This window comes from Melanerpes formicivorus, unplaced genomic scaffold, assembly GCF_026170545.1.
Source record: "Melanerpes formicivorus ecotype bairdi unplaced genomic scaffold, bMelFor1.0.p_v2 SCAF_29, whole genome shotgun sequence".
Classification (NCBI taxonomy): domain Eukaryota; kingdom Metazoa; phylum Chordata; class Aves; order Piciformes; family Picidae; genus Melanerpes; species Melanerpes formicivorus.
The window spans coordinates 7,982,406-8,006,709 of NW_027142381.1; the positions used below are offsets into that span (position 1 = coordinate 7,982,406).

Genomic DNA, 24,304 nt, shown 5'->3' on the forward strand with positions numbered 1-24,304 from the left:
GGTGTGTGTGTGCACAAGCTTGTGTGCAGGAAGGGATGAGTGAGCCTCCAGCACGCGTGTCTGCTGGTGCTGGTGAGCACACCCCTGTCCCGCAGCCCCCCGTGCCCCTCAGGCCTTCACAGCCCTCGGGCAGCTACGACCAAACCACTGCCCCCGCCCCTTCTCGCTCCCTCTCCCACCGCTGCCTGATGAAATTACATCTCCCCGTTTGGAGGGGCAGAGGCTGCGCGGCCAGCCGCCCCTTTCCCCTTCTCCCCGGGCGCTCCACCCCGGGCTCTGCGGAGCTCTATTCTTCGCACCATGAGAGCGGGCCGGGGGCCAGCGGCGGCGGGGGCCACCCCGCACGGGGGCCGGCCTTAGGCACGCCGGGAGGCAGAGGGCGCCCTGGGGGTGCCGAGAGGGTGAGGCGGAGCGGAGCAGGCGGCCGCCGCTAGCGACTACCGATCGGCGCTCTCCCCGCAGCCACCATGGCCAGCGAGGTGGAGGATGCGGACAGCCGGGAGGCACAGACGGTCTGCGAGGCCCTGGGGCGCTACGAGGACAGGCTGCGGGGCGCCGTGCGGGAGATCCATGCGGACATGCAGGTGTTGAAGCAAGGCGTGGGCCGGCAGGTGGAGGAGGTGCTGCGCCTCGCCAGCCCCCTGGCGCGCAGCGTCTCCGAGCTGCAGCAGGAGAACCGGCGGCTGCGGGCGCAGCTGGAGCGCCTGTGCCGGCAGGTGGAGGCTCTGGTCCGCTCGGCCGGGCTGCCCCCGGAGTGGGCGGACGAGGCTGCGTGGAGCTCTCCGGAGCGGAGCTTCTCCAGCCACGCCAAGTTAGCGGCCGCTGGCCGAAGCCAAGTAAGTGCTGGGCACAAGCTGGGAGGCGGCGGGAGGTGGAGGCAAGAGTGTGCTTGAGCTTGATGGGCAATGCCGGGCTCTGCGCGGGCACGGGAGAGCGTTTAGTGACTCGGGGAGCTGCTTTGGCCGGGGGAGGGCAGTGAGCTTTTGGAAGGTGCTCTGAGAAAGGGACTTAGCCCTGATACCACCTCGAGATGCTCCTGATCATGGCTTGGTCAGACTGGGATCTTTTCAGAGTGGTAGCAACCAGTCAGTTCCCTGCGGTTAGGAGAAGCTGAGGCAGTCTTAGCTGTCAATATCCTTGTGTACATGAATATCTATGTATCCTTTCTGGAGCCGATTCAGGGGGCTCTGTGTGCCAGCAATGCCGTTTGCCAGTTGGCAGGCTCACAGAGGAGAACAGCTCAGCAGATGGCAGGCAGTAAGATGTTTTCCTAGCATAGTGACTTAGCATCCCACGGTGAGGCAGTTTTGCTGCCCCACAGGGATGCAGCCCATCCCTGAAAGGTGGCCATCCCACAAGCTGTCCTGGTCTCCATGACCTAAACTGGTACAAAGATGTGTCCTTGCCAGTGGTAAAGCTCTTCCTGCGGCTTAGTGGAGCCTCATAACTCGCTGCGTGGAAACCCCTGTTAGTGGGAAGCTCATCTGACACTTGAGACTTGTTTAATCTGTGTGAGGAGCTGAGAGCTGCAGTGCAATGCTTGACACCAGGAGGTGGCAACCAGACACTACACCACGATGCACTCACTTAAAACTGTGACACTAGGAACTTGGCTTCCCCAGGTGACAGCCTATTTCTTGTAATCTTGATTAAGCTCTTCTAAGAGGTCTTTAATTCTGTTGGAGAATGGGAAGGTGCTCTGTGGTGGAAAAATCAAAGCTTGGGAATGAAATTCCCTCAAAGTTAAAGCAGAGTGAATGAGCAGAGTCTGTACTGCATCCCAGCTCTCTTCATTCCTGCTGGCTCATGAATGGGGGCAGAGGGTGTCCCCAGCTAGGCAGGTGAAAAGGTAGAGCTGCTGCTCAGTGCATTGTGCCATGGCAAGTGCTCCCTCTTTGCCCATGTGGCGAAGGTGAGCAGCACACAGAGCCTTGAGATCCATTGCTTTCTGTTACCTGGAGCCATCCCACATGTTTGTGTTGGAAGGAACAGAGGCATCATGGAGAGGACAAGCTTCCATCGCAGCCTTTACTTCATCCCTGGTGAAAAGTCTTGGTTATGGCAACACCTAGCTTCAGGCATCTGTCTGTGTTACAGCACAGGATGAGCTTTTGTTTGGGATGGAAGCTTGCCACTATGCTTTGGGGGTTCAGAGAAGATCACTTAGTACTGACAGTTCTCCAGTGCCCTCCCAACAATTTTCTGCGGAAGGCTGGACAAATTCCCAAGCCAGCCTAGCTGACCCAGGAGGAATTTCAGTACTGAGAACCATGGGAGATGCAGACAGAAAGATGAGATGCAGTGAAAAGAGGAGTTTGTGGGTAAGGCACCGATCTGACTCTGCTCAAATGGCTACAGAGCAAGCTTTGGGTTCCCCCAGGGTCCCCTCGGTGGCTTGCAGCCCGTGGTTACATGACCAGAGCACTTGAAACAGAGAACGCTAATGGCACTGTGTGTGTGCTTGGAGAGAAACAAGCACCTGTGCTGAAGCTGCTGACACCTCTTGCCTGGCTTTAAGTGTGGGCAACAAATAATACTGACCTGGAAACACTTGCAAATCAATGTAGCCTTTTGCTTCTGAAAAGAGAAATTGGTTGGCTTCCTTTTTGCCACTTGATCAACGCAGTCTTTATCCCAACAAAAGGGATCAAGTGCAGGTCACATAGGCATGCATCCAGATGGGGCTTGAAACTCTCCACAGAAGGAGACTCCACAACCTCTCTGGGCAGCCTGCTCCAGTGCTCTGTGACCCAGTTCACAGTGAAGGAGTTCCTCCTCATGTTGAGGTGGAACCTCCTGTGCTGGAGTTTATATCCATTGCCCCTTGGCCTATCCCAGGGTGCAACTTCTATTCCCTTATGCTTCCTGCAAGTGTCCTTTTTGATCCTTGTCCAGATCCCTTCGTTGTTGTTGTTGGGTTTGTTGTACTTCACTGTAACAAAGCCCTGGACACCTGCTGAAGTGGCCAAGGTGGAGTATTTCTCTGGGGTCTATTTTTATCCAGCCTTGCAACAAAAATGGTTCTGTGGCAAGTTGGTTTTCTTTGGTGATTACTCCAAGTGCCAGAGCTTTCCTGATGGTGCTCCAGGCTTTCTCTTCAAGCTGCAGGGTCAGCTGCAGGTAGAGAACGTTTGTGTATGCTGATGGGCAGCAGCTCTCTAGTAGAGACTGAAGGTGTGAACATGGAGCAGCTCCTGCTGGCCTCTTGCAGCCTTGTTTGCATTTCCCACACACTTCTTTGTTCCTCATTTCATCAATCATCTCTTTCTGTGCGAGGAGCAGTGTCAGGTCCTTGCCTTGCAGCACTCAGCAGCGATTTTGCTGTTCACCAGAGCGAAGCTTCAGTTTCATCTGGCATGTGTGGCAAGAGAGGGAGGTTCCTCTCCCAGAGGAACAGCATCTCTAGAGCCAGTGATTTTCTCATGGCCCTTTTGCTAGCTGCTGCTGTTAGGGAAGACTTTGGATGACTGAGATCTCTCATTTGAGAGAGGGGAAGCTCCATTTGGCTGGCACTTTCCTACAGCTTGGCCTTGTTGCAGGCAAAAGCTTGAAGGTGCAACAGAAATGTACCTTAGAGTCTCAGGGAGGAAAAAAAGAGTTGTATTTTTTGTCTTCCTAATCTCATGATGGTTAAACTCCTCCTTTGTTTTCCTCTTCATGTGTGTCTCTTTAACTGCTGGGTTATGATGTTTGCCTGCTTCATAGCAGCTTCCAGTTCTGGAGCCCCCAAGGCCTGGCTTCCTTGCAGCGAGGGAGGAATTCCAAGCAGCCCTATAAGCACAGAGTTGTTACCATTCTACATTACATGGAGACTGCTGAGCCACGGAGAGATTGGTTCTAAGGGCAAGCCTGAGACATGCAAAACATTAGCCTTAAATTCCTTCTCTTTGGCTTCCCCACCTCCTCGTCCTGTTGCTCTCAGCTGAGTTGTACAAATGACACTTCTCATTATTGAGCACAGATTGGCATCCTCTGCTGTTGTCCAACCTGTGTAGCCAGCACTGGCAGAGGGATTGGCACCACACCTGCATGTGGCAGAAGGTTGGCATCTCCAAACCAAGTGGGATTTTAAAGTGCTGTAACCTGACAGCACTAAAGGCAGGGCAGAATCTCGTCCCAGATGCTGCCAGGGTTTTCCCCATCCTCCAGCATGGGGTCAGTCTCTGCCCCAGCACTGCTAGCCATAAAACAAAGCAGGGAAGCCAGTGCATTGTGTAAGGTGCTGCAGGATGCTACACAACCTCCACAGTGGCCTCCTTGTTGCACTGTTTTGCTCACCTCCAACCCCAGCTTATAAAATGGATCCATGGTTGCAGCCTGCACAGGTGGTTGGCACATTCAGGTCATAGTGGGTGACACAAACAGCTCTGACTGTGCCACAGGAGCACTGCAGCTCTGGATATGGGCAGTAATTGTTGACTGGGATCTCAATCACACCCTTAGGTCAGAAGGGACCTTCCCCAGCCTTCCTCTGGGATCAGAACTCATTTTGTGGGATGCTTTTACAATGCTTTATGGGAATGTCAATTCCTTTGTCCTGCAGCAAACAGAAACAAACAAAAGCAGAGCATGAAGTAGTCTCAATCAATCTCTCACTCTGTGTGTAGCCTTCTGTTTATCACCTTCACAGTGGGTGGTGATAAATGCATCCAACAACAAGGAAGACCCCTTCTAGATGCTAAGGTCCCTGAGGACAAGTCTGTGAACACTGATGCAAGCTCTGCATTGCCAGTGCTCAGTTTGCAGGTTTGCCTTTGGGACTGGGTGATTGTTCCCTCCTTGTGTGGTGGTCACTGGCACAGGGAAGCCCTGCCCCTGGCCTTGGGCAGCTGTTTCTGGATGCTCTTCCACCTTTTGCTGCTGTTTGACGTTCAGCTGCTGTGTCTGTTGTCTGTTCTGACAGAGTGTAGACCTGGATGACCACCACAAACCTGAGTTTAGAAGAGTGTTTAGCTCTTCCATCATTGAAAATGGGCATCAGTCTTCATCAGGTAGGAAAGAGAGCATGAAATGAAGCAGCACTCCCTGTAAAACACCTGCTGGTGGCAGTCACAGAGCCAGCCTCACGCGAGGGAAGCGCCAGGAGCTGCTGTGGTTTCAGCAAGGCCATCGGGCTGTGGCAATGTTTATCTCCTAATGAGGAGAGTCAGCTCACAGACCTGAACTCTCTTGTCCAGCTTGCACTGGAGTGTTCCATAAATTAGAGGCCATTACTGTCACATTATCTTGAGGCAGTAGTGATGATAAGGCCTTCTATTCTGAGTGGCATCTTAGCCTCGCATCCCAGAACACTCTGGAGATCATCTGTCCACTTCCATCACCTCCAGTGGAGGAAGGATTTGCTGTCTCCAGCTTAGGGAAGGCTGAGGCACGTGGCCTTTCAGAAACTCATGAAAAGAACAGGGATGCTGACTCCTAACCCACAGCAGGAGACTGGGGGCAGGAAGGAAGAGGAAGGAACTGAACAAATGCAGACGTAAGTGGATGAATCACAGAATGGTTTGGGTTGGAAGGGACATCCAGAGCTCATCCAGTCCTACTCCCCTGCAGTCAGCAGGCACATCCTCCACTACATCAGGTTGCCCAGAGCCCTGTCAAGCCTGACCTTGAATGTGTCCAGGGATGGAGCCTCAACCACCTCCCTGGGCAACCTGTTGCAGTGTCCCAGCAGCCTCCTGGTGCAGAACTTGTTCCTAGCATCCGAACTCAGTCTGCTCTGCTCTCATTTCAAACCATTGCCCCTGGTCCTGTCCCTGCAGGCCTTTGCAAACAGTTCCTCTGCAGCCCTCTTGTAGCCCCCTTCAGGTACTGGAAGACTGCTGTAAGGTGTCCCTGGAGCCTTCTCCAGGCTGAACACCCCCAGCTCCCTCAGCCTGGCCTCATGGCAGGGATGTTCCAGCCTCCTGATCATTTTTGTGGCCCTCCTCTGGACCCAGTCCATCAGGTCCGTGTCCCTTCCTGTGCTGAGGGCTCCAGCTGTCCTTGCTGATTCCTGTAAGAGAGGTCTGCTCACTGCAAGGGTCCCTCACACTGGGACTGGGTCTGCAGTGTGCTGTAAGGGGGAGCTAGGTTGGAACCATTCCAAAGATTGGTAAAATGAAGTTGTTGCATGGAGATTGCTTTGTGGCTCTGGCACAGAGCTGCCAATCGATTCACCTCCTCTCTCCTTGTCTTTTGATCCACTAGGTCAGGCCAAAGTCTCTCAGGAACTGACCTCTTTTCACAAGTCAGACTCTTCCCTCGAAGCCCATGCCCCTGCAGTCAGCTTACAGATGCCTCACCTTCCTGTTACTGCAGTCACCAGGACATCAGAGAGGTTTTCAGGAGAGGCCACAGGGGCAGCTAATGTGGCTGCTGGCCTGCTGGGACAGGGCAAGGACAGAAATGCAATGGCAGTGAAAACCTTCAGCCAGTCAGGTAACAGAGACAAAACCATTTGTTTGCTGAACCTCCCTGGGCAGCCTGTTCCAGAGCCTGCCCTGATGCATCTTGCTGCTCTTGTGTCTTCCTGCAGAGAACACTTCTGCCACCAAGTGTGCCTCAGCTGTGGGCTATGGGACGGGCAGTGGCAGCCAGCCCGGTGAAAGGTAAGGACCTTCTCTTGGCCTTTTGGTAGCCCCCTGTGGCCAGCATAGCCTCAAGGGAGAGGTGTGCTGCTGGCCTAGAGGACAGGTGAGTCCCAGATGCTGTATTTCCAGCTTTTGAAAGGCTGTAAGCTTTCCTGAGGGCTGACTGGAACAGAGCTGGGATAAAACTCCTGTGTGGAGCAGATCCAGGCAGCCCTGGCTGTGAATTCAGCATCGCTGCAGTAGGGGCAGTAAAATTCTCAGTGCCCAGGGTGGAGTTTTGTTAGGAGCAAGCTGCCAGGTCCTTGTACAACACTTTTTAAACTGCTCAGCTGTACTGAAAGTTGTACTTTGGGCTAATACTCTTGGAAACCAGCCCATGGCTGCAGTCAAGCATCCTTAGTGCGCCTAGCCGAGAGCTTGGTTTGCAGATGAATTCCATGCTGAGAAGTGAGGCTGTGTCTTTCAACACATCCTTTTTTCTCTGCTCTCTTTGCCCAGTGGCACTGACAGTCACTGTGATGTGAGCCCCAGCTCTCACTCCTCTCCTCCCACTGTGCATCGACAAGTGGAAAGGAGGAGGGAGCTGGTGCGGTCCCAGACGCTGCCGCGGATCACAGGAGCCCAGGGCAGGAAAGCTCTGTTTGAGAAGTTTGAGCACGACGGTGGCAGGTGAGTCACAGCCTCCAGCAAGGCTTTGCCAACGGGAAACTGATTGCTCAGTCCTCAGCAGCAGTGGGGAGCTGGCTGGGAGGACTTCCTCAATGTAGGATTTCGAGCTCCAGGACAGTATGAGGTCAGGCACAGCTTTGACAGAGTCAGCCCTGGAGATTCACAGCTACAGATTCCTCTGGCTGTGGAGTCCAGCTGAACAAGCAGGGGTCTTGGAGCAGGAAGGGCTGCTGTGAAAGCTGCCTTCTCCATCATCTTTAGAGACTGGGCATAACACAACCAAGAATGACAGAATGGCTCAGGTTGGAAGGGATCTCAGAGCTCATCTGCTCCAACCTCCCCACCATGCCCAGGGACACCTCTCAGCTAGACTCAGCTGCCCAAGGCCTCGTCCACCCTGGCCTTGAACAGCCCCAGGGAGGAGGCAGTCACAGCCTTCCTGGGCAGCCTGTTCCAGAGGCTCACCACCCTCCTAGTGAAGAACTTCTTCCTCAGATCCAGTCCAGATCTTCTCTCCCTCAGCTTCAATCTATTCCCCCTTGTCCTGTCTCTAGACACCCTCATGAGAAGTCCCTCTGCAGCCTTCCTGTAGGATACCTTTAGCTATTGGCAGGCAGCTCTAAAGTCCCCCTTGGAGTCTTTTCTCCAGGCTGAACACCCCCAGCTCCCTCAGCCTGTGCTCATAGCAGAGCTGCTGCATCCCTTGGATCATCTTTGTGGCCCTCCTCTGGACCTGCTCCTACATTTCTGTGTCCTTATGATGGGGACACCAGAACTGGATGCAGTATTCGAGGTGGGAAGGACCAAAAGCATAGACTGTTCCTTCTGGGTTATGATTTAAAGAGAACAGGCTTTGGAATCTTGCCTTTAGTGAAACAAAAAGGAGTTTTTGTTGTGGGACCAACGAATTGAAGTTTCAACAATGTGTTTCTCAAAACCCCACCTGGACAGGGCCTGACCTGGCCAAGGTTGCATAGATGTTGCTGACAAGCAGGTTGAAACTCTTCTAGAGTGTAGTTTCATCTGATCTCTCTTCATTTTCCAGAGGAAAAGGAGAATCCAGAGCCAAGCTGAAGAGGTCACAGAGCTTTGGGGTTGCCAGCGCCAGCAGCATCAAACAAATTCTGTTAGACTGGTGCCGCTCGAAAACCCTGGGATACAAGGTGAGGCCATGCCAGAGCCTTCAGCTCTCTTTATCCAGGAGAATGTGCAAGTAAAGCACCCTCAAAAAGTGAATGTCAGACATGCCAGACATTGACCTAACTTCCTCAAGGCCCTCAGGTTTGGTGCAGGTACCCCAAACGTGGTGGTGTGTGTGGGCAGCCCTTCGAGACAGCGGCAGCAGGAGGGAGGTCCTGGGTGTGTGTCAGAGCAGTGCATTGGTGCTGGGCTTTGTGATCACAGCCAGCTGCCCACCACTCCAGAGCTTTTTTCATGGGCTTGGCTAGGAGGCCTAAAGCAAGAGGTGACCCAGTGATGTGTTTCCTGTGCAAGAATCAGGTCGGAAAAGACCCTCAGGATCACCTGGAACCCAGAACCCTACTCTACAAGGGTCACCCCTAAACCATATCCCCAAGCACCACATCCAAACCACCTTCAAACACCTCCAGGTTGGTGACTCCACCACCTCCCTGGGCAGCACATTCCAGCCCCTGGGCACTCTTTCTGTGAAAACTTCTTTCCTCATGTCCAGAAGAGGTGTTTTTAAGAGAGGGTTTTCCTCCCTGCTCCCCCATGCTGCTCTAACGTGGCTTTTTTTTCACCCTGCCAGCACATTGACCTGCAGAACTTCTCCTCAAGCTGGAATGATGGGATGGCATTCTGTGCCCTTGTGCACTCCTTCTTTCCTGAAGCTTTTGATTACAACAAGCTTGACCCAGCTAACCGCAAGCAGAACTTCGAGCTGGCCTTCACCATGGCTGAGTGAGTATTGAAGTGCTCCTAGCCCAGTGCAGCTGGGGCAGCAGTGAGGAGTTCTGTAGCTTTCCTTGTAGATGCTGGATCAGTAGCTTAGCTCTGTCATGCCCCCCCCCAAATGATGATAAAGCTCTGCACAGGAGACTTGGCAGTCTAAAACTAAATCAGGATGTCCAAAGTGTGCCAGCAGTGAGCACTGGCAGCCCAGAGAGCCCAGCAGAGCCTGGGCTGCAGCAGGAGAAGTGTGGCCAGCAGGGCCAGGGAGGGGATTCTGCCCCTCTGCTCTGCTCTGCTGAGACCACAGCTGGAGCTCTGGGGCCAGTTCTGGAGCCTCTGTGCCAGGAAGGATCTGGAGGTGCTGGAAGGTGCTCAAAGAAGGGCCATGAAGATGAGCAGAGGGCTGGAGCTGCTCTGCTGTGAGCACAGACTGAGGGAGTTGGGGTTGTGCAGGCTGGAGAGGAGAAGGCTCTGAGGAGACCTAATTGTGGCTTTCCAGTATCTGAAGTGGGCTACAGGAAAGCTGGGGAGGGACTTTTGAGGGTGTCAGGGAGTGACAGGACTGGGGGGATGGAGCAGAACTAGAAATGGGGAGATTCAGATTGGATGTCAGGAAGAAGTTGTTCCCCATGAGGGTGGTGAGAGCCTGGCACAGGTTGCCCAGGGAGGTGGTGGAAGCCTCATCCCTGGAGGTGATTGCAGCCAGGCTGGAGGTGGCTGTGAGCAAGCTGCTGTGGTGTGAGGTGTCCCTGCCCATGGCAGGGGCTTGGAGCTGGCTGAGCCTTGAGGTCCCTTCCAACCCTGACAATTCTATGACTCAATGACTCTAAGTGCCTCAGTGATGCTGAAATCAGAGCAGCAAATCCGCCCTGGAAGCAGCTCCAGGCCTTGGATTTACCTCTTGATCCGCTGCTGCTCCCACAGGAAGATGGCTCACTGCGACCGCCTGATAGAAGTGGATGACATGCTGCTGATGGGCCACAGGCCAGACCCCATGTGTGTCTTCACCTACGTCCAGTCTCTCTACAACCACCTACGACACTTTGAGTGAGAGCTGCTGAGACCTCTCCAGCCAGCAGGGTCAAGTGCAGCGTCCTGGTGGGCAGAGTGGAGTTCTGCAAACCGAACAGTGCCGCTTCTTGCTTCTCACTATCCTTTGGCTTCCACCCGAGCTGCGTGGCTGGCTGAAGCGTTGCTGAGCAGTGCCACGAAGTGTTGATCACCTCAGCATGGCAGTAAGACAGAAACACCTTTGAAAAAGACAAAAAAAAAACACCCCAACCCTTAGGGAAAGGCAAAATGCTGTCGTTTTGGTGCTGGTAGTGGTTTGGATTGTTCATGTCCCTGTGTTTAAAGCCCACAGGAAGCTAATTTGCTGCTCATATATATCTGTTTTACTTCTTTGTTCCTAATGCAGTGACAGGGAACTGCTACAGAAGCCTTCCCTCTCACAATGCTGCTGAACCTCCAGAAGGTAGCACCTAGCTGGTTAGATGGTGTTGGGTGATGGGTTGGATTTGATGATCTCGAAGGCCTTTTCCAACCTGGTTCATTCTGTTCTGTTCTATTCAGGGCCACTTCTCTGTTGAGCACAGCACAAAAGAAACAAGAGATGGCCAAGTGAAATTCCAGTCAGCAAATAATAAGCTAGCAACAGTGCTCAAACTCAGCCAGTAGGGCAATACTGCCTCTCCCCCAGCCCTGCCCTTGCACTCCAGCACATCTGCTTGCAAAGCCATCAAACAGGCAGTGCTCTGTTCTCAGAGCAAACTAAGATCATGGGCTCTGACTGGCGGGGCACAAGCATGGTCAGAGCTAAAGTGACTTGCTTAGAGGCTCTGCTGGAGCCTCCACTGGCAGTCCTCAGTTTCTTCATCATGAAGAGCAGCAGCAGCTGGGGCTGGTCTGTGTGTGAGGCTGTGTGTATGCATGGTTTGGGTCTCCAGCAAAGTGGGTGGCTGGCAGAGCACAAACTCCTCTCACCTATTCAAATAAAAGCAAAGCTGGGGTGTGCTCTGACCTGGACTCCAGGTGGAAGCAGCTCTCCAGTGTGGACAGGAATAAATCTTTTAAGCCCTGCTCAGTGCTCATTGCTGACTACAAGGTGGACAGGCAGCGTGGAGGGTATGCAAGTCTTGAAGTGCCTCAACAAACTTCTGTTTTCAGCTGAGTTAGCCTTAAACCCAGAGTACAGGGACATCATTCTTGATTAACGAGACAGAAAGGCTTTGAGAAACCCACAGAGCTTAGTTTTCACAGTGAATGTTAAAACCAAAGCCACTGAGCCAGGATGGGTTTCAAACTGAGTATTTTTAAAGCCTTTTAAAAGTATTTTTTCCTCCCCCTAAGAATGAGGCTCACAGGAAATAGAAGCTGAAAGCCATGAGCCCTCTGCTCATGCTGGAGAATGATTTCATGACTTTGAACCTGCACTTGTAGATATTTATAAAGATGATTTTGGTTCTGTGTTGGTGACCCTTTATAATAAAAATCTGTCAAATGCTCCTCAGATTCACTGCTTCTCTTTAGAAACAAAGGAAATCAGGGGGGGGAAAGCCTTGCTGCAAAGGTTTTTGTTCCAGTCTTGATGCTCTGAGTTTCACTTTAAACAAAAAAGGTGCAGAAGATCAGCGGCATTTGGAAGAGGATTTTAGTTCAGCCCCTCCCTTTCTAGTGAGGTTTACTTCAGAACCCATGAACAGATCCAGCAGGTTGTTAGCAGTCTCAGGGGGGGAGAAAAAAACAACACAGCAAACCAAACACACACCAGAAGTGTACAAAAGGAACATAGGTTAAGTGATGAAAGCCTGGATCTGCTGTGTGGACAGGCTGAGGGAGCTGGGGTGGTTCAGCCTGGAGGAGACCCCAAGGGACACCAGAGCTGCCTTTCAGTACCTGAAGGGATCCTACAGGAATGCTGCAGAGGGACTTCTCCTGAGGGTGTCTAGAGAATGGTTTGAAGCTGAGGGAGAGTAGGGTGGGACTGGAGCTGAGGAAGAAGTTCTTCCGTGTGAGGGTGGTGAGACTCTGGAACAGGCTGCCCAGGGAGGCTGTGGCTGCCTCCTTGAGCAGCTGAGTCTAGTTGAGAGGTGTCCCTGCCCGTGGTGGGGAGGTTGGAGTAGATGAGCTCTGAGGCTGCTTCCAGCCTGAGCCACTCTGTGATTCGATGAAGCTGTGTTTGAAGTGGGGCTAGGCTGTTGCTTGGCACTGTTGAAATGGTTTGAAGGGCTTTTCAATACCCAATATAAACATCTGATATTTGGTCAAGCTAGCAGAATCCTTGCTATAGCTAATCTGAGCTTTCATGCAGGTGGACAGAGGCTGGGTGGGATGTGCATGTTTGTCACACAGCTGCTATTGCCTTCACTTACTGATTTGTCTAGAATGGCCTCAGTTCTGTGGAGGAAGTGTGCAGCTGTTGCTCCACCAACTGCACTGTAAGGAGAAACACTGTTCAGGGGTCAGAGACATTATACTGGTGTTATGAACTCACTGTCCTGGTGTCAGAAACACACTCTGCTGGTGTTTTGGCGAAGTGCTGGGAGTGTGGTGAGCAATCTGTCCGCAGCTGGCAAGCAGGATACACATTTGCATTCTGGCAGCAGAGTGCTTTTCACTGCCCAGCAGAGCCAAGTTCCACCCTAGCTGCAACAAGAGGGCAGTGCCGGCTGTGTGCATCTCGTTCCTTCACAGTCCCAGCTCGTGGCTGATTTTGCTGCGTGATGCAAGTGCCAGAGCCACAGGTAAGTGCTCGGCCGATTTAGGCTTAGTACCGAGTACTTAAATAAAGGTCTAGACAGCAACCATATTGCCAGTCCCCAGGGGGAGCCTGACATGCTCGCCAAGAGGATTTGCTCTCCTCCGGCCACATCTGTACTTTAGGATGTTGTATGGGGAAGGTGCTGCAGCCTTCCACATCCCCACCAGAGCTACTTGCGGCGAACACAGCGCAAGGCGCTGCCGACACCATGCCGCCGCTGCCGCCTTGCGCACGACGAGCCCGGGGGCACGGCCGACTGGCCGAGGCCACAGCCCATTGGCCCTGGAGACAGCCAGTCGGCCGAGACCACAGCCGATTGGCCAGAGAGACAGCCAATTGGCCGCGGCGGGTGGGCAGTTGGTGGGGGGCGCTGGCGGCAGGAGCCAGGCTGAGCCACGCCGGAGCAGGGCAAGGTGGAACCGTGACTGCCTCGGGGTCATTTCCCATCCCCCCGTGAACTGCTAAACGATGGCAGGAATTACCAAGCCTTTTCACTCTCATTCCTTTCTGAGTGCTCCTGCTCCTTGCCTCGGTTTTCCCGCTCTTCTTTGCTGAGCAGCACGCTGTTGGCAGCTTCAGGAAGGTTGCAGTGATTTAACCGCTGGAAACCTCCCAGTTCACTGCCTCAGTAGCAGCATGTGTGATGTCTCTGTAATCCATTCTGAGCAGTGTTCAGCCTCGGCATACTTTAGCTCTGCCTCGAGAATCAGGAGCCTGCTGAGTCTCTGTAGCCACAGCTTTCCATCCCCTGCAGCAGTTCACAGCTGTCATTCATTTTCCTTGCTTGCTTGGCACTTCATTCTCTGCTGCTGCTTCAATCTCTAGGGCCTTCTCCTTTCAGTTCCATCAGCCCTGTCTTCTGAAGCTTGTCTTTTTTCTTGGTTAACTCTGAACTACCTGCATCTTTCTCCAGCTGAACCCCTGTTTGCTGTTTATGTGGCAGCTGGCATGAGAGGCACTGTGGTTGTCAGTTTTTATCACCACTCAGAGACTTGTTTGAAATGAAAGATCATTAATTAGCTGCTTTCTAGCTGCCACTGCACAGCCAACAGTTGCAGTTGCTTCCCAGTTTTCTGTCTTGGCCCAGCTCAGCTTTTGACCAGCAAGTATCACTTTGCACTCTTCCTTGAACCATGTTGGGAGCTCTGAGACCCCCTGCTCTGATCTGAACTACAGCAGGGCTATACAGAGGGGGCATTACTGTACCATCTGATGGCTCCTTCATTTCATCTGTCTGTCTCTCAATTCCTTTTAGCCCAGAAAATAACATAGTTGTAACAGGAGCATATTGCTAAGGATATTTGATGGCTGATACTGGAGGTGCCTGGGTGCTTAACAAACCTTCCATTTGCTTTCACGATCCTTATGCATCTCTGCAACAAATGCCTCCGGCCAAAGCTGTGGGAACTCTCTCCATGGATGTACAAGGAGTAAGTTTTTCTTTCCAGACAGATCTTAACCGGGAATGGGAGAAAGGAAGCACAGCTGCCTTGTGTGTGCTGTGCTGTGCTGCGCTGCTTCCAGCCGGTGCAGCGGCAGCAGGCTGCGGGAGGCGCCGTTGCTGTTCCCATAGCAACCGGTTTGTTTACCTTCCGTGCTCTCCCGAGCCACCTCCTGCAGGGTTTAGTCGCACGTGTGACAAAAACCCACAAAACTCTGTGCTGCTGCTGCTGCTGCTGTGGAGCTTAAGGCTGGAAGACAGCTGGGAGCAAACACCACCACCCCTCAGTGAAGGAGACGAGGACGTGACACTGCCTGAGCTTGACCTTGGAGGCAGTCGAGGCTAGGAGCAGCATCAGCCAAGAGGTGTGTGAGGGAGAAAGGGATTGGTTTATGGGTACCTGTGCTGGAATATGGGCAAAGATGTGTGTGGCTGTGGAGCAGCTGCCTGCAGGAGACTATTTATCTTTTGTATGTGTTCATTTTTGCTCAGTGTGTCCACCCAGTGATCTCATCCTTCCTCACAGGGCTCCTGTTGCAACAGCCAATCTTGTACTCCCAGTTCCACTTTCAAGCCTTTTACTCTCTCTCCTCCTAGCTTCCCTTCCCAAATTCTTCTGTTTCTTCATTTTCCCACTGCAAAATCTCTCCCTCACACCTTAACAAAGCCTTGGGAAGCCTTGAGCAAGAAGTCTTTTCATGCCTTTGTAATTTTGCAGGTAAAAAGGGGCAAGCATTTTCCTCACCCTCAGGGACCTGCCTTCTCCTTTTGGTGCTTCTGCGGGCAAACAGATCATGCTGCTCCTCTTTTCAGGTTCCACCTTCCAAGAACTGAGCTGTGTAACATCCCAAATCTTCCCCAAACTCAATGGCCAGGCTGCTGCAAGCTCCACCCAAGTTTCACCCCTCAGAATGGGACCTTGCAAACCAGATGCAGCGTGCCAGCACCGAGTCTCAGAAGTGCAGGTCCGAGCGCACCGTCGCCGAGAGTCAGAGGCTGCTGGATGAAATAGAAAAGACAACTCAGAAAACCCAGAGTGATGTCAACAGGAAAATAGGTAACCCCCCCTCCCCCGCCGTGTTCTGCAGCTGCCCAGAGCTGTTACCTGAGACAGATGCTTCAGGTGGAACTGCCAGGAGGTGGTTTGTAAGCTGTGTGTTTAAGATGGAGTTAGAACAGCAGCTGGTGCTGAGCAGGAGCTGTGTCCCTGCCGTGCTCCCTGAGCTCGTGGAGAAAAGCAAAACAGTTCATCTGTTGGTTTGTTTCTTTGCTTTGGGCAGATTCTTTGCTTTGTAACAACTGAATTATTAATGCAAAGCACACAGGAAGCTATCCCAACCAAACAGCTGCAAAACTGTCTCCACACAGCAGCCCACAGCACTCCATGCACTCCACAGTTTTTATCCATAGGTAAGACCTGACCCACGGTGCTCTGGCAGGTAGGAGGAGTCTGCATTAATTCCTGCTTGCCACTTTGATTCTGCAGAACAGAGGCAGAAAGAAATAAAGTTCTGGAAGCAAGAATTAGATAACAAACTGGAACAAATTGTTCAGGAGACGGAGGTGCTGTTGACTTTCAAGACTAGGCTGGAGAAATCTTTGGAGAGCTGCAAAGAGCCACTCATGATTGCCCAAAAGTGTCTCCTGAACAGGTGAGATGACTGAGGAGCATTCAGAGACAAAACCAAATCAGTAAGGAACCTTTAACAAATAATTAAAGAGAGGCCTGCCCCTCTCTGCAGTGCAGCTTTAGCTCTGTAACACTGGGGAACCAAGGCCATGGAAGGAAACACTTCCCTTGTGGCAAGGAAGAGACTTCCCTTTAGGAAGCTGGACATGAATGCCTGCATTTGAACAGTGTAACTGATGGCCTCTCCTCCTCTTCTTCAGGCAGAGGCGAACTGGGATTGACTTGGTGCACGATGAAGTGGAACAGGAACTGGAGAAGGAAGTTGAACTCCTCCAGGAGGTTATTGCTTTGCTTGGACGTACATTGGAACAAACCAATGAGCAAATCAGGTGAGGAGGCAAAGAGCACAACTGATGAGATGACAGTAGGAGGACAGCCAGCCTGAGATGTTGTAGGGTCAGGCTGAGCACAGGTTTAAAGTAACTGTCACAGAATTCTGGACTGGCTCAGGTTGGAAGGGACCTCAGAGCTCATTTACTCCAACCTCCCCACCATGGGCAGGGACACCTCTCAGCTAGACTCAGCTGATCAAGGCCTCATCCAACCTAGCCTTGAACACCCCCAGGGAGGAGGCAGCCACAGCCTCCCTGGGCAGCCTATTCCAGAGTCTCACAACCCTTGTACTGAAGAACCTCTTCCTCAGCTGCAGTCTAACCCTGCTCTCCCTCAGCTTCAATCCATTCCCCCTTGGCCTATCTCTAGACACCCTCATGAAAAGTCTCTCTGCAGCCTTCCTGCAGGATCCCTTCAGGCATTGGAAGGCTCTAGACTTTTGGACTTTGCAACCAACAGCTCATACATGAAGAATTCCATCCTAGCCTTTGTGTTACCTCAGGCATTCCTGTTAGGGACAGCTGGGAGCCCCACACCTTGGCTCAGGGTCTGCTTGTTCCTCCTCCTAGACTAAACCGCTCAGAGAAATACAGCCTGGAAATGGATCTGAAGGACAAGTTCACAGCTTTGATGATTGATGATTACTGTGCTAACCTGACAAACAACACTCCCAACATCAGCTCCTGTGACAGTGCAATGAAAACAGAAGGAAAGTAAGTGATCATTTAGTTCAATGGTACTAAGAAACTTCTTCCTCAGCTCCAGTCTAACCCTGCTCTGCCTCAGCTTCAAACCATTCCCCCTTGGCCTGTCTCTGGGCACTCTTATGAAAAGTCCCTCTGCAGCCTTCCTGGAGGATCCCTTCAGGTACTGGAAGGTAGCTCTGAAGTTCCCCCTCCCAGAGTCTTTTCTTCTCCAGCCTGAGACCCTGAGCTCCCTCAGCCTGTCCCCACAGCAGAGCTGCTCCAGCCCTTGGATCATCCTCGGTAGCCTCCTCTGGACTCTCTCCAGCAGCTCTGTGTCCTCCTTGTGCTGGAGACACCAGAACTGGAGGCACTATTTGAAGTGGGGTCTCACAAGGGCAGACTCCCCTCTCTTGTCCTGCTGCCCACACTCCTCTTGATGCAGCCCAGCACATAGCTGCCTGCTGGGCTGCCTGAGAGCCCTGCTGGCTGGGGGTGAGCTTCTCACAATGAGGTGTTCTGAGCAATGTTGCTCAGGACCTGACTTTCCCCTGCTACAACTCCATCTTGCATTAGGAAAATTAGAACAAAGTTGCTCTGTGACTTGTTTCCACCTTCCCCTGGTCTGGAAGGTTTGCAACAGGAGAGGGTCTTTATTTTGTATCTGCAGCTCTCCCAGCAGCAGTGGCAGCCCCTGGGACCTGCAGTTACAGCAGGGCACAGCTCTTGGTTTCAGGGAGCGATGATCATAGAGCTGTGAAGTCAGAGGCCCTGATGGCAGCTGCCAGCTTCTCCTCTTGAATCTCTCTTCAGTTTTGTCAGCCCTGACGACTGGGTGGATTTCTCCAACGTCAATGTCGAGAAGGCTGAGAAGCAGAGGAGCAATTCCTTGGCCCTGAGGGCACTGATTGACAGCATCCTCTCACAGACGGCCAGCGACCTGCGCAAGCAGCGCGGGGCGGTGAGCGCTGCCTTGGCAAGCAGGGTGCAGGAGGTCAAGGCTGCGAAGCACCAGCTGGAGACACTGCTTGCAGAGGTAAGGGCTGGGCAGGGCTTGGGGCACCTAGCACTTTGCTTGGGCCTGTGGCTTAAGATGCTTTGCTTTAATCATAGAATCAATAAGGTTGGAAAAGACCTCAGAGATCATCAAGTCCAAGCTGTCACCCAGCACCTCCTGACAACTAAACCATGGCTCCAAGTGCCACATCCAAGCCCTTTCTGAACACCTCCAGGGATGGGCACTCCACCACCTCCCTGGGCAGCACATTCCAGTGGCCAATTACTCTTTCTGGGAAGAACTTTCTTCTCACCTCCAGCCTAAACCTCCCCTGGCATAGCTTGAGACTGTGTCCTCTTGTTCTGGTGCTGGGTGCGTGGGAGAAGAGACCAACCCCCACCTGGCTACAACCTCCCTTCAGGGAGTTGCAGACAGCAATAAGGTCTCCCCTGAGCCTCCTCTTCTCCAGGCTAAGCAACCCCAGCTCCCTCAGCCTCTCCTCACAGGGCTGTGCTCCAGACCTCTCCCCAGCCTCATTGCCCTTCTCTGGACACCTTCAAGTGTCCTTCTTAAATTGAGGGGCCCAGAACTGGACACATGAGTTCACCTTTGCAGCACTGGCAGCTTCTGCCTCATCTTGTTCCCTTCCCTACATCACTACAGAGCTGAATGTGTGGAGTCAGTCACTTGATGTAGGTGCTGCAGTAGGCAGCAGTGGAGTCAGGGTTTCTCTTGTGAGTTTTAGGCACGTGGGACTCCTGTGGAATTGTCACAAACTGTGATGAGAACTTAAGAGCATCAAGGGCAATGCTCTCAAAAGCTCCTCCATGACAGCTGAGTGTTAATATGAGAAATGAGTAGCTGAGCAGAAGTGTCCTGAACACTCAGAACGGTGCCAGCTGCTTTCCAGTGAAGGCATCACAATCCTGGCTGCCCTCTGTGAAATAGCCTTTGATGAAATAACCTCTCAGCAGCAGGAGTGGGGCTGTGATTGCTCTTGCTGCAACTGTTGAAGGTGCTGGATGAGACTGCCTCACAGGAGAGGAACATTGCAGCCTTGAGGAAAGCAATTGCTGACAAAGAGGCACCTGCTAAAGTGGCTCACAGCCGCCTGGAAGCCAGAAACCGCCGGCCCAACGTGGAGCTGTGCTATGACCCAGTGCAGCACAGGCTGACCAGGGAAGTCCAGGAGATCACACAAAACATTCAAAGGTAAGTGGAAATGATGGAGAAGTAGTTGTATAAATGACTGGGTTAATTGAAGGAGTCAAAGTAACACCAAGTCTCAGCTAGATATAGATTCATGGACTCACAGAATGGTTTGGGTTGGAAGGGATCTTAAAGATCATCTGGCTCCAGCCCCCTGCCATGGGCAGGGACACCTTCCACTGGACCAGGTTGCTCAAGGCCTCCTCCAACCCAGTCTTGAACACCTCCAGGGAGGAAGCATTCATGAACCCCCTGGGCAACCTCTTCCAGTGCCTCACCTCCCTCACTGTAAAGAATTTCTTCCTCATCTCCAGTCTGACTCTTCCCTCTTCCAGCTCAAAGCCATTGTCCCTTGTCCTGTCAATACAAGCCCTTATAAAGAGTCCCTTCCTGCCTTTCCTGTAGCCCTCTTCAAGTACTGGAATGCTGCTCTAAGGTCTCCCCAGAGCCTTCTCCCCAGCCCCAACTCTCTCAGCCTATCCCCACAGGGGAGGTGCTGCAGCCCTCTGATCATCTTCCTGGCCCCACTCTGGATGCACTTCAGCAGCTCCCTGTCCCTCTTCTGCTCTCCCTGAGAGGCTGGGAACTACTTTTCCTTTAAAGGCAGGCCTCTTGAAGGGAAGCTGTTGTCAGTCTGAATCCCTTTCCATCTCTTTATTTTTCTCTCAGAGAAAACAATCTGTCTGTGTGCTGTCAGCTAAAGCCTCTCTGTGTTTCCCCTGTTAGATTACAGGACACCCTGGCAGAGGCTGAGACGGTGTTGAAAGGCCTGAGCCGCCGCCAGCTTTCCTTGGAGGAGGAGATCCAGGTCAAGGAGAATTCCCTGTACATTGATGAAGTGCTCTGCATGCAGATGAGAGAGTCTGTTTGCATTAACAACTTCTGAAGGCAGCATGGGGGAGCTGGTGTGTGCTGCAACGAGCTAGCTCCTGCTGGAATCCTATTGACAAACCTCCAGAGTTAATTGGTTTGGCTCAATGCTGACCTGGTTCTAGTTGTGCAAAGTAATTAAAACCTAGCTGGTAATTACAGCTACCCCTTTCACAGCTCTCTGTGCTCTGAATTGGGTGGCAGTGTTGATCAGCTGGGGGGTAGGAAGGCTCTGCAAAGGGGCCTGGACAGGCTGGATCGATGGGCCAGGGTGAGTTGTATGAGGTTTAACAGGACCAAGTACCAATCATTTCCCCACCCCATGCCTCAGTTTCCCTCTTGGTAAGATGGAACCAGGGAGATGAGCTCCTTGGCAAGGTGTTGGAGGCTTTACCATGAGAAGTGGCTTTCTTTATACTAGAGAAGAGTGGAAAAGAGCTCATTGCTTCCTTGGGTTCTGCTGAAGAAAACCAAAGCAGGGGCAAGAACAAATGCTGCTGGAGGCACAGGAGAAGAGTTCTTCAGTCCAGCACTTTAATGCACAGAGTATAAAACTTTGCTGCACTGGCATCTCACTCTCAGAGGCACTGCTGCCAAGATTCAAATGCCTTCAGTGCCCTCCAAAAGGATCTGTTCCTTGCTTGCAGATGTCACTGGGTGTTCTCTCTGCCTGTGGTTTACTGCACTGTGTAGGTGGTGGCAAAATAATTGAGCTCTGAGTCAATCAGGTATTTGAATTTCCTGTAGATATCACCCAACAGCTGATCCTTCTCAGTGGTGTCTTGCTCAGCTGTGTAAATCTTGACCTGTGCATCAATGACAGTTGGGTCTCTTAGATATGTGGAACAGGCACAGCCCATTGCAGCTCATGACAAGAAGCAGCCTCTGTGACTAATGAGGGAGCCAGAGAAGGCAAATTCCATGGGCTTGAGTAAAATGCTGAGGTTTGACCCTCTTGTCACCCCCAACTGACTGAAAACATCATCTCCTGACAACTTTTGGGAAGAGCAAGGTTCCTTTTACTCCCAAGAAGTGATGCATCCCAGGGGTCTGCACAGATCTGGGAGGAGCTACTGAGTTCAGAACCTAGCACATCAAGCAGCATGACAGCATGGTTCACACCAACTGCAGCTATGGCTTGGCCCCACTTCAACACAGCACCCTCAAGAGTGAGATGTGTTTCTGCCATTTTGCAGTGCAGGGGGATCCAGCCCACCTGCCTCAAGTTAAGCAGAGGTGGAAGCACTGGGCTTGGGAGGTGACTGAGAACTAGAGGTGACAGAGGGCACTCAGCCCAGGAAGGACTTGCAGAATTGCTGAGGCTTTGCATTAAATTTCTGTGGTATTCTGTACATGGCCAAGTAGGTTGGAAGCTGAGTGGTTCCCAGGCTCACTATGATGCTAAATAGAGGGAAAGTTGTTCACCATTTCCATAAGTGACCATTCTATGGGCATGGGGATCTCACCTGTCTCTGGGGATCTCACCTGTCTCTGGGGATTGCAGAAAGGAAGGGAAGAGGAGTTCTGAAGCACAAAGTCTTACCTTTATGGTAGTCAAGCTGCATTTCCCTTCTGCACGGCTCTGCAGCAGCCTCTCCAGAAAGGTGACACTGAGAAATGCCCAGACCTTCAGGTATGACAGCCTCCTGCATGCTAAGGTGAGCTGTAGCAGCTCTTCATCCAGCAGCTCACAGTCATTGTTTAATTCCAGAGTCAGTTTCTTGAAAGGGAAGGAACACTCTTAGTGCTGCTGCAGACAGCCTGGAGCACAGGGACTGGAATTCAGCAGGGAGGAGCTTCCCCATTTGACCCAAAGAAGTCAACTAGACTCAGCTGCTCAAGGCCTCATCCAGCCTGACCTTCACCACCCCCAGGGAGGAGGCAGCCACAGCCTCCCTGGGCAGCCTGTTACAGAGCCTCACCACCCTCACACTGAAGAACTTCCTCAGCTCCAGTCTAGCCCTACTCTCCCTCAGCTTCCAACCATTCCCCCTTGTCCTGTCTCTAGAGACCCTCATGCAAAGACCCTCTGCAGCCTTCCTGTAGGATCCCTTCAGGTATTGGAAGGCTCTAAGGTCCCCTTGGAGTCTTCTCTTCTCTAGGCTGCACCACCAGAAAAAGCCTAAATCTTTCTTACAAGAAAAGATCTTTCCCTGCCTCACAAGTGCTTTCTGCTCACAGATGGCATTGCAGCCTCCAATGCTTTGGGTGTTTTAGCTTTCTGTGAGGGCAACTTAAGATCAGCCTGCCAGTGAGGACTAGCATAATGGGGACTGTAATCAGACAAGGCTAATTACCTGAACTAGACTACAGCTGGGAGAGCTCACTTAGGGAAATTACCCTTTGAACATTCCTGCTGCTGAGTGCTGCTATGCAGAAGGCCTTTAGGCTTAGCTGTGACCTTTGTTTCCCTTTTCACACCCAGCAGTGATTGATTTGCATTTTCCTACTTTTCTGCTCAAGAGCTGTGAAACATTTTTAAAGGCATAGCCTAAAGCTACCACAATTTGCTTAGCTTTGGGATGCTGCAGTAAGAGAGCACTGTGGAGCCCCTCACCTCCAGAACATGGCGGTAGGCTGGGAGGAGGCTGGTGAGGGTAGGTCTCATCAGCCACTCCGGGTCATTGGAATAGCAGCTCCGTAGGCTGATGCTCCTAACTGGGATGTCTACCAGCAGCATCCTGGCTAGGTGATCGTGCTTCAGGATTCTTTCACAGACAAAGTTCACAGTCAGTTTTGGGGCACTCTTGGCCAGCTTTGCCCAGGACATTCCCCAGACCGCTTGCCCGTGGGGCTCGCTGACGTGACATTTGATATTCAGGGTGCGGAGGGAACGAGCGCTGTGCTCCTGCAGTGTGTCCAGCAGCTCATCGGAGAGGCAGCTGTAATTGAGGGACAGGATGACCAGGCCCTGGAACTTGGACATGGTTTGGTGGAACAAGCTGCTCCTGTAGACATGAAGATGGTGGCTGAAGAAATCCTCGATGTTGAGCTTGCATATGATGCTTCGACTGGTCACACAGCTGAGAGAGTTCAGCAGCTCGCAGCCGTCCTCCGTGGTCGTTCTTGCTCCCTTTAAGTCAAGAGACTCCAGGTGCTTGCTCATTCTCTTCAGGAAGATGGCCAAGTGCTTGACCATCTGAGCCCTGGCCACGCCCCTCCAGAAGTAGCGGTCTAACTCCAGGTACCGGATGCTGAGGGACACCAGCTGATGGCTACACTTGCCCAAGTGCGAAAGAAGGTCTCTCATAACCACCTGAAACTTCTGGGTGAAGGCAGTGCTGTAAGGGTTTGGCAGCTTGATCTCGAGGTGCTCCAGATACCTGCCAAACTTCTTGGCGTAGAACAGCGCCCGCCGAACCTCCGCCACGTGCGCCCGCGAGGGGCGGCTGAGGAACGTGATGCGCCTGGACCTCCAGAGGCATGCTGAGTGCATCACCTGGCTCCATTTCACACAGACCAAGGCAGCCTGAGACCTGTCCCTGTCATCCAGCCAATAGAAAATATTCCTCAGACAGACATCAGGCAGATGAGCCCAGGAGCTCTGCTCAGGGTCACTGTTGTCATCCATGAACGCAGCTTTTCCACCTCTCCTCTGGGTGTTGAGCCAAACTTAGACGGCGACAGCGGGGGGCAGATTTCTTGCCATTCCCAACAGAACAGCTGCCAAGCAAATGGATCAGAGTTTGCCTCTTGACTTTCACAACCAGCAGCCCTTTCTTTGCCTCTGTACTCAAGCTGTCAGAGCCAAACAAGCTGCTGGCTCTAAACCACAGCCTAACCTATCTCAAAAGGACCAAAAAAAAAGAGTGAAGAACAATCACAGCATCAGCCCAGGGCACAGCTTTGAACTTTTTGGCCTTCAGTCTAGCCAAACAGCAAAATGCTAGCAAGAGCTAACAGAGCAGCCACAGCCTCTGGAAACCTTTGGCTAGCATCAGCTGTAGGTGATAATGGTTTGTGGTGTGCCTAGAAGCATCCTCTGCTTTGGGCTGCAGCCATTTGACCAGCACCCTCAGTGCAAAAGTAGTGCCTGTTCTCACCCTCCTGGGGTACTCTGCCTAACAGCCACCTGAGGTAGCATCCTGGCATTAAGGTACAATACCTGCTAGAGAGTAAGAAACACTGGGAGTTGTCCCATCATTTGGTTTGAGCAGGACAGTCAGTCA

At 52.3% G+C, this 24,304-nt stretch overlaps 3 protein-coding genes across 3 annotated transcripts; 2 read left to right on the forward strand and 1 right to left on the reverse strand.

Annotated features, from left to right (window-relative positions):
- The first annotated feature begins 304 nt into the window (after positions 1–304).
- SMTNL2 (smoothelin like 2) lies at positions 305–11,651 on the forward strand. Its single transcript, XM_068154861.1, has 8 exons — positions 305–836; positions 4,904–4,991; positions 6,187–6,417; positions 6,515–6,587; positions 7,068–7,238; positions 8,284–8,401; positions 9,010–9,161; positions 10,077–11,651. The coding sequence occupies exons 1-8, from the start codon at positions 468–470 to the stop codon at positions 10,201–10,203; spliced, it is 1,329 nt and encodes a 442-aa protein (XP_068010962.1). The 5' UTR covers positions 305–467; the 3' UTR covers positions 10,204–11,651.
- Positions 11,652–14,553: 2,902 nt separating this feature from the next.
- Positions 14,554–20,260, forward strand: TEKT1 (tektin 1). Its single transcript, XM_068155024.1, has 8 exons — positions 14,554–14,718; positions 15,167–15,410; positions 15,840–16,005; positions 16,244–16,372; positions 16,946–17,089; positions 17,873–18,095; positions 19,072–19,268; positions 19,992–20,260. Exons 2-8 carry the CDS (start codon positions 15,221–15,223, stop codon positions 20,149–20,151), a joined length of 1,209 nt encoding a protein of 402 aa, XP_068011125.1. The 5' UTR covers positions 14,554–14,718; positions 15,167–15,220; the 3' UTR covers positions 20,152–20,260.
- A 405-nt stretch (positions 20,261–20,665) lies between these two features.
- FBXO39 (F-box protein 39) lies at positions 20,666–23,742 on the reverse strand. The gene is made up of 3 exons (XM_068155025.1): positions 22,693–23,742; positions 21,679–21,855; positions 20,666–20,941 (listed from the first exon to the last, which is right to left on the reverse strand). Exons 1-3 carry the CDS (start codon positions 23,704–23,706, stop codon positions 20,813–20,815), a joined length of 1,320 nt encoding a protein of 439 aa, XP_068011126.1. The 5' UTR covers positions 23,707–23,742; the 3' UTR covers positions 20,666–20,812.
- Positions 23,743–24,304: the final 562 nt, after the last annotated feature.